Genomic DNA, 9,329 nt, shown 5'->3' with positions numbered 1-9,329 from the left:
AAATCCGACGGCGTAAGAGACTTACGCCTGTCGGATCTAATGGATATCTATGCGTAACTGATTCTAAGAATCAGACGCATAGATACGACGGGTCAGATTAGGACTTATGACGGCGTACATGGCGCTGCGCCGTCGTAAGTCCTTTGAGAATCTGGGTCATAGTGTCCCACATGTTTAATGTTGATGTAACAAAAAGTGTTGGTTCTTTTTTCCTGGGTCGAAACTGGGCTTTAATCCATGGGAGTGACTTAAATTGCAGAGAAATAATATCTTCTTCTAAGGTTACCCGTTGTTTATACTTTGCATTGTGAAATCAATTTATAATCCTAATTATAGACGCTGCACGCAAGTATATTATAAAGTCCGGAAAGGGCAAGGCCTCCATTCTCTTTTGTTCCAATTAGGATGTCTCTTTTTATTTGTGATGGATTCTGAGCCCAAATGAACCTTCCTATGGCTTTGCGTAGTTGTGCCATTAACCACTTGCGGCCCGCCCGCCGCATGAATACGTCGCTACTTTGAAGAGGAATACCGTTGTTATGGTGGAAGCTAGCTACCATAACCCCCGATATCCCCTACTAAAGCGGGCTTTCAGATAAAAGTGATCTCTGCGGCAGATTCGCCGCAAGATCACTTTTATCAGCGGTGGGAGAAGACCCCCCCCCCCTCCGCCGCTCTCCGGTGCACCCCGCCACTTACCAGAGCCGTCGGCAGCAGCGGAGGCGATTAAGTGCTGTCCCTGGGCTGACATGGAGAGTGAGGGGAAGATAGCCCCCACCCATTTTCTTTCAGCACGGTCATCATTGGCAGATTTGGACTCTGTATGAAAGCACAGGAGCACTTTGATACATTACTGTCTTTTATCTTTGTTTAAATACACAGTTATGCACCAGGCACTTTAACCACTTAAGGACCGCCTCCTGCAGATATACGTCGGCAGAATGGCACGGCTGGGCACAAGCACGTACCTGTACGTCCTCTTTAAGTGCCCAGCCGTGGGTCACGGGCCCGCACCCACGACCCGGTCCGAAGCTCCGTGACCGCGGGACCCGCGGACCCGATGGCCGCTGGAGTCCCGCGATCAGTCCCCGGAGCAGAAGAACGGGGAGAGGTGTGTGTAAATACACCTTCCCTGTTCTTTGTTGTGGCAGTGTCATTGATCGTGTGATCCCTAATATAAGGAAACACGATCAATGACGTCACACGTCCAGCCCCGTCCCCCTACAGTTAGAAACACAGATGAGGTCACACTTAACCCCCTTCAGCGCCCCCTAGTGGTTAACTCCCAAACTGCAATTGTCATTTTCACAGTATTCAGTGCATTTCTAATGCATTTTTTGCTGTGAAAATGACAATGGTCCTAAAAATGTGTCAAAATTGTCCGATGTGCCCGCCATAATGTCGCAGTCATGAAAAAAATCGCTGATCGCTGCCATTAGTAGTAAAAAAAAATGTTTTTTATGAAAATGCACTAAAACTATCCCCTATTTTGTAAACACTATAAATTTTGCGCAAACCAATCGATAAACGCTTATTGCGATTTTTTTTTTTACCAAAAATAGGTAGAAGAATACGTATCGGCCTAAACTGATGAGAATTTTTTTTTTTTATATATTTTTGGGGGATATTTTTTTAAAATTGTCGCTCTATTTTTGTTTATAGCGCAAAAAATAAAAACCGCAGAGGTGATCAAATACCACCAAAAGAAAGCTCTATTTATGGGGAAAAAAGGACGACAATTTTGTTTGGGAGCCACTTCGCACAACCGCGCAATTGTCAGTTAAAGCGACGCATTGCTGAATCGCAAAAACTGGCCAGGTCCTTTACCTGCCTAAAGGTCCGGGTCTTAAGTGGTTAATTATGTTTTTCACCTTATGATATACAGTATTAATATTTATTGTATTTATATATTTTTACGTATTCTTATTTTTGGATTAAGTATAAATTATTTACTGCGCACTTATTTATATCACTTTAGTGCAGCGTAAATAGTTTTATTATTCTGTCTTTGCACGATATATGTGATGTGACATGTGTAACGCTAGCAGCTTTTTAGGTAATTCATTCAGCTTAAGCAACTAGGAAGTGGTGGTCCGCAGGATTTCCTTATATAAGGTGATACTGATAGGCAGCACTGCTAGGTGGCATTGTTTGGTGTCACTGGTGGGCATTGATAGGTGGCACTCATGGGCATTGATAGGTGGCACTGTTAGCGTAAGGAGAAAAAAAAACAATTACAGAGCGTTGGTTTACATCACATGATCAGCTGTCATTGGCTGACAGCCGATCACGTGGTAAGGGGCCAGGATCGGTGATCACAGCGCGCCACTTGTGCCCTGCAGGGGGCGCGCAGGGAGCATGCAAAGGGGAGGATGTCTGACGGCCTCCCGGCAAAGTGGGTATGCACTGTAACCTTCATTCAGCTATAGTGCGGATCTGAAGGGGTTAAAGAGTTATTATTGTCATGTTAAATATATATCTATAGATAATTGTGCTAACCTGACAATTATTTAGTGATGGCACACCCACTTTTTATTGAAATTCTGCATTTCGTATGTACCCAACATAAAGGCCCTGCCTTATTATTAGGTATAAATAAGAGCTCTAGGGAGATTGAAGAAACTCACTTTTGTCAAGTTACTGTTCTCTAGCGTCATCCGGGTGACATCGACCATGAAGACCCTGCCGAGCTTGATATTGGTCATCTTCATCTCTGTTACCACAGGTGGGAATTCCGCAATAACTTTACATATCATCCTTTACTGGGGGTTCCACGGGCCATGCATGATTTTAATTATGATTTTTTTAACCACTTAAGCCCCGGACCATTTTGTTGCTAAATGCCCAGGCCAGGTTTTGCGATTCGGCACTGCGTCGCTTTAACAGACAATTGCGCGGTCGTGTGACGTCGCTCCCAAACAAAATTGGCGTCCTTTTTTCCCACAAATAGAGCTTTCTTTTGGTGGTATTTGATCACCTCTGCGGTTTTTATTTTTTGAGCTATAAACAAAAAGAGAACGACAATTTTGAAAAAAATGCAATATTTTTTACTTTTTGCTATAATAAATATCCCCCAAAAATATATAAAAAAAAATGTTTTCCCTCAGTTTAGGCCGATACGTATTCTTCTACCTATTTTTGGTAAAAAAAAAAATTGCAATAAGCGTTTATCGGTTGGTTTGCGCAAAATTTATAGCGTTTACAAAATAGGGGATAGTTTTATTGCATTTTTATAAAAAAAATGTTTTTACTACTAATGGAGGCGATCAGTGATTTTTTTCATGGCGGACACTTCGGACAATTTTGACCAATTTTTGGGACCATTGTCATTTTCACAGCAAAAAATGCATTGTTTACTGTGAAAATGACAATTGCAGTTTGGGAGTTAACCACAAGGGGGCGCTGAAGGGGTTATGTATGACCTCATCTGTGTTTCTAACTGTAGGGGGTGTGGCTGTAGGTGTGACGTCATTGATTGTGATTCCCTATATAAGGGAACACACAATCAATGACAGCGCCACAGTGAAGAACGGGGAATCTGTGTTTACACACACCTCTCCCCGTTTTTCAGCTCCTGTGATCGATCGCGGACCGATCGGGTCCGCGGGTGTCATGGTCACGAAGCTTCAGACCGGGTCGCGGGCACGCGCCCGCGACCCACGGCTGGGCACTTAAAGAGGACGTACCTGTACGTGCTTGTGCCCAGCCGTGTCATTCTGCCAACGTAAATGTGCAGGAGGCGGTCCTTAAGTGGTTTTTCGACATGCGATTTTACCGCAATTTGCGTTTTGCTGTATTTTATTTTTTTTATAATTTTTTTTTTTTTTTTAGCCGGCAATTTTTTTTTTTTTTTACATTTCCTTTAGCAACCAGCTATAAACAATAGCTGGTTGCTAAAGGAAATGTAAAAAAAATAAAAATTGCCGGCTAAAAAAAATAAATAAATAATACATAAAAAAAATACAGCAAAAACGCAAATCGCGGTAAAATCGCGTGTCGAAAAATGCAGCAATCACCGCAAAAACGCTCAAAAGCAACATGCATGGGTGTGAATCGAGTATGAGGGAGGCACAGGAATGCAACTACAACAACAGCCAGTAGAGGGTAGCAGGGAGCTCTATTTATTTACTTTTGCTATACTCATTATTATAGTTGTTTTTAGATGGGAAATAACATATTGGTATTTGTAGCAACTTTAGTTATGTTGTGAGTAGAAGTAGAAATACAAAACATGGCTGTGTAAGCAATTACAGTGTAAAATAAATAAAAATGTTAACATTAAATATCCCAACCACCCCCCAGAGTATGGTGTGTGTGAGAAATTGTATTTAAATTTCTTAATTTCCCCCAAAATTTACAAAACATTATTGTGACAAACCAACTCACTATGCCTCTTACTAAACACCTTGAACCGTCTACATTTCAAAAAATGGGGCACGTGGAGAGTCTCTGTACTGTCTTGGCATTATAGGGTCTCAAGAAATGAGATTGGCAGTCGGTACATCAGGACTGATCAATTTTCAAACATATACAGTATCTCACAAAAGTCAGTACACCCCTCACATTTTTGTAAATATTTTCTTCTATCTTTTCATGTGACAACACTGAAGAAATGACACTTTGCTACAATGTTGTGTAGTGAGTGTCCAGCTTGTATAACAGTGTAAATTTGCTGTCCCCTCAAAATAACCAAAAACACAGCCATTAATGTCTAAACCCGCTGGCAACAAAAGTGAGTACACCTCTAAGTGAAAATGTCCATATTGGGCCATTAGCAATTTTCGCTCCCCAGTGTCATGTGACTCGTTAGTGTTACAAGTTCTCCGGTGTGAATGGGGAGCAGGTGTGTTAAATTTGGTGTTATCGCTCTCACTCTCTCATACTGGTCACTGGAAGTTCAACATGGCACCTCAGGGCAAAGAACTCTCTGAGGATCTGGAAAAAAGAATTGTTGCTCTACATAAAGATGGCCTAGGCCAGTGATGTGGAACCTTGGCACCCCAGATGTTCTGGAACTACGTTTCCCCATGATGCTCCACTATACTGCATAAAGCATGTGCATCATGGGAAATGTAGTTCCAGAACATCTGTGGTGCCAAGGATCACCATCACAGGCCTAGGCTATAAGAAGATTGCCAAGACCCTGAAACTGATCTGCAGCACAGTGGCCAAGGCCATACAGCGGTTTAACAGGACAGGTTCCATTCAGAACAGACCTCGCCATGGTCGACCAAAGAAGTTGAGTGCACGTGCTCAGCGTCATATCCAGAGGTTGTCTTTGGGAAATAGACGTATGATTGCTGCCAGCATTGCTGCAGAGGTTGAAGGGGTGGGGGGTCAGCCTGTCAGTGCTCAGACCATACGCTGCACACTGCATCCAGAAGATGATGCACAAGAAAGCTGCAAACAGTTTGCTGTAGACAAGCAGACTAAGGACATGGATTACTGAAACCGTGTCCTGTGGTCTGATGAGACCAAGATAAACATATTTGGTTCTGATGGTGTGACGCGCGTGTGTGGCGGCAACCAGGTGAGGAGTACAAAGACAAGTGTGATTTGCCTACAGTCAAGCATGGTGGTGGGAGTGTCATGGTCTGGGGCGGCATGAGTGCTGCCGGCACTGGGGGGCTACAGATCATTGAGGGAACCATGAATGCCGACGTGTACTGTGACATACTGAAACAGAACATGATCAGCTCCTTTTGGAGACTGGGTCGCAGGGTAGTATTCCAACATAATGACCCCAAACACACCTCCAAGATGACCACTGCCTTTCTAAAGAAGCTGAGGGTAAAGATGATGGACTGGCCAAGCATGTCTCCAGACCTAAACCCTATTGAGCATCTGTGGGGTATCCTCATACGGAAGGTGGAGGAGCGCAAGGTCTCTAACATCCACTAGCTCTGTGATGTCATCATGGAGGAGGGAAAGAGGACTCCAGTGGCAACCTGTGACGCTCTGGTGATCTCCATGCCCAAGAGGGTTAAGGCAGTGCTGGAAAATAATGGTGGCCACACAAAATATTGACAATTTGGGCCAAATTTGGACATTTTCACTTAGGGGTGTACTCACTTTTGTAGCCAGCGGTTTAGACATTAATGTCATGTGTGTTGAGTTATTTTGGGGGGAAGGCTACATACCGCACTTTCCTGTCTCATACCCGGAACACAGGAGGCTCTACAGCAGCGGCGCTCAGCCGTTCACAGGGAGTGATGTATTCAATTAATAAAATACAAACCTTCCTTTGATTTGAGTCAGAGATGACATCATCAGCCTGCCTCTCTGACTCCAGCCAATCAGAGGAAGCTTTGTAAAGTAAATTATGTGAAAACCTGGAGTTCTTTTTTAACCACTTCCGGACCGCCGCATGTACATTTACGTCGGCAGAATGGCACGGACAGGCACATTGGCGTACCTGTACGTCCCTGCCTAGACGTGGGTCGGGGGTCCGATCGGGCCCCCCCCCCTGTACATGCGGCGGTTCCCGCGGGGAGCGATCCGGGATGAGGGGGCGGCTATTCGTTTCTAGTCGCCCCCCTCGCGATCGCTCCCCGGAGCTGAAGAACGGGGAGAGCCGTATGTAAACACGGCTTCCCCGTGCTTCACTGTGGCGGCTGCATCGATCGTGTGATCCCTTTTATAGGGAGACTTGATCGATGATGTCAGACCTACAGCCACACCCCCCTACAGTTGTAAACACACATTAGGTGAACCCTAACTCCTACAGCGCCCCCTGTGGTTAACTCCCAAACTGCAACTGTCATTTTCACAATAAACAATGCAATTTAAATGCATTTTTTGCTGTGAAAATGACAATGGTCCCAAAAATGTGTCAAAATTGTCCGAGGTGTCTGCCATAATGTCGCAATCACGAAAAAAATCGCTGATCGCCGCCATTAGTAGTAAAAAAAAAAAAAAAAATAATAAAAATGCAATAAAACTATCCCCTATTTTGTAAACGCTATAAATTTTGCGCAAACCAACCGATAAACGCTTATTGCGATTTTTTTTTACCAAAAATAGGTAGACGAATACGTATCGGCCTAAACTGAGGAAAAAAAATGTTTATATATGTTTTTGGGGGATATTTTATATAGCAAAAAGTAAAAAATATTGATTTTTTTTTCAAAATTGTCGCTCTATTTTTGTTTATAGCGCAAAAGATAAAAACCGCAGAGGTGATCAAATACCACCAAAAGAAAGCTCTATTTGTGGGGAAAAAAGGACGCCAATTTTGTTTGGGAGCCACGTCGCACGACCGCGCAATTGTCTGTTAAAGCGACGCAGTGCCGAATTGTAAAAACCCCTTGGGTCATTTAGCAGCATATTGGTCCGGTCCTTAAGTGGTTAATAAATACAATCCAATTGGGTACAGTGTTGCATGACTGAGTAATTGTCATTCAAAGTGTGACAGTGCTGAAAACTGAAAAATGGCCTGGGCAGAAAGAGGGTGAAACTGTCTGGTCATGAAGTAGTTAAACAAGATACAACGTAACATGTACAGAGGACAGTGGGGTAGATCATAGTCTGTAAAAAGGAAGATAAATCTCTGTTCTTCCATTACATGCTCTCTGTTCATTTTGTGTTCATCTCTCTAAAGCAGATATTAGTAGAATATTGTGTATTAAAGTTGATAAAAATCTTCCATTTCTTGCACAGCTCCTGCATTCTCCATGATCACATTATAAATCACTAACATTGTTCAATGTCTTCCCAGCTCCTTTATTAATGCACGCTCTTCCTTATATTACAGAGGCACTGATCTGCCATTTCTGTGAGGATCTCTCAGGACCCAACTGCAAAGCCACAAAAAGTGAGACCTGCCCCAAGGATGTCAAAAAATGCTACACCAATCTCATGATGGAGAAATTTGGTAACCTAGACTATATTTCTTTTTAACATCCACGTCAGCTTTAATCCACAGGCAGCTTAAATAGGGTTGCCACCTGTCCAGGATTCCCCCGGACAGTCCGAGTTTCAGTGCGCCTGAAACCCAGACACAACATTCAGATAAGAATGTGGCTTGCAACAGGGCCTAACAGGAGTGTGAGGGGGCACTATGTGTGCCACATTACTCTTATCTTTGTAGCACATAGGTGTCCCAGGTCTGTTACAATCCTATAGTGCAGCCATCAACAATTCCACTCACCTGCTCGCATTTTGCGAGTGGATTTTGAGGGCTGGCGAGGAAGAGCTGACTGTGAGCAGGGGGGGAGGCAAACGCCGCCGGCAGGGGGGTTGCATGGGAGCTTTTCTCCCAGAAATTGTGGAGTGGAAGAGAGAAGATGAGCCGCCATCCGGATGATGAGAGCGCTGGGAACATCACAGCTTTCATTTCAATTGCTGTGTTTTCCACCACTCACTGTCACATACAGCCCTCCTCTTTGTCCGGGGACTTTGATAGACAGATCACCCATCCAATCCTGGGACAGGCCAGGTGATGTGTTTCAAAGTTCACCAGCCAGGGGGCGGGGCTGTACCCTACGGCTGGAAAACACAGCAATTGAAATGAAAGCTGTGATGTTCCCTGCGCTCTCATTATCCAGGCCGGCAATTCCTCTCCTCTCTTCCCCTGCACAGGTAGGCTTAATTGGTGGACACGGACTGCATTGGTGGACATGGCTGCATTGGTGGACACGGACTGCATTGGTGGACACGGCTGCATTGGTGGGCGGCGGCAGGCATTGGTGGACACGGACTGCATTGGTGGACACGGCTGCATTGGTGAGCACGGGAGGCATTGGTAGACACAGGTGCATTGGGAGGCACGGGAGGCATTGGTGGACACGGCTGCATTGGTGGGCACGGGAGGCATTGGTAGGCGGCAGGCGTTGTTGGACACGGTCACGGACTGCATTGGTGGGCACGGGAGGCAATGGTGGGCATGAGCTGCATTGGTGGACACGGACTGCATTGGTGGGCATGAGGAGCTGCATTGGTGGGCATGAGAAGCTGCATTGGTGGGCATGGGCTGCACTGGTGGACACGGGCAGGCTGCATTGTTGGGCACGTATAAAGTTGTTGTTAATATTTATTTTTTTAACTTATTTCTGCAAAAAACATTTGAGTGCTGTGCCCAATCAACTGCTGCCAGTGTGCCCATCAACTTCTGCCAGTGTGCCCATCAACTGCCGCTACTTTGACAATCAACTGCTGCGAGTGTGCCCATCAACTGCTGCCAGGGTGCCCATCAACTGCCGCTACTGTGCCCATCAACTGTTTCCAGTGTGCCAATCAAATGCTGTCACTGTGCATCCCCCGCTCTGGCACTTACTTGTCTCGGTGGGGCCCGATCATGGTCCTCCACGCTCCTCGATGTTTTCTAATCT

General features: G+C 45.0%; 1 protein-coding gene across 2 annotated transcripts in view; it reads left to right on the top strand.

The window, feature by feature from the left end:
- Positions 1-2,640: 2,640 nt before the first annotated feature.
- Positions 2,641-9,329, top strand: part of LOC120916410 (phospholipase A2 inhibitor and Ly6/PLAUR domain-containing protein-like) — a 32,773-nt gene continuing 26,084 nt past the window's right edge. For both annotated transcript variants that reach the window (XM_040327369.1, XM_040327367.1), the window contains exons 1-2: positions 2,641-2,725; positions 7,754-7,873. In XM_040327369.1, coding sequence (XP_040183303.1) covers positions 2,674-2,725; positions 7,754-7,873 — 172 coding nt within the window. In that variant the 5' untranslated portion in view covers positions 2,641-2,673. The remainder of the gene's footprint in view (positions 2,726-7,753; positions 7,874-9,329) is intronic.

Source organism: Rana temporaria, chromosome 10 (assembly GCF_905171775.1).
Source record: "Rana temporaria chromosome 10, aRanTem1.1, whole genome shotgun sequence".
NCBI lineage: Eukaryota > Metazoa > Chordata > Amphibia > Anura > Ranidae > Rana > Rana temporaria.
Note: the sequence above shows the minus strand (reverse complement) of the source record. Positions and strands in the feature narration are given on the sequence as shown.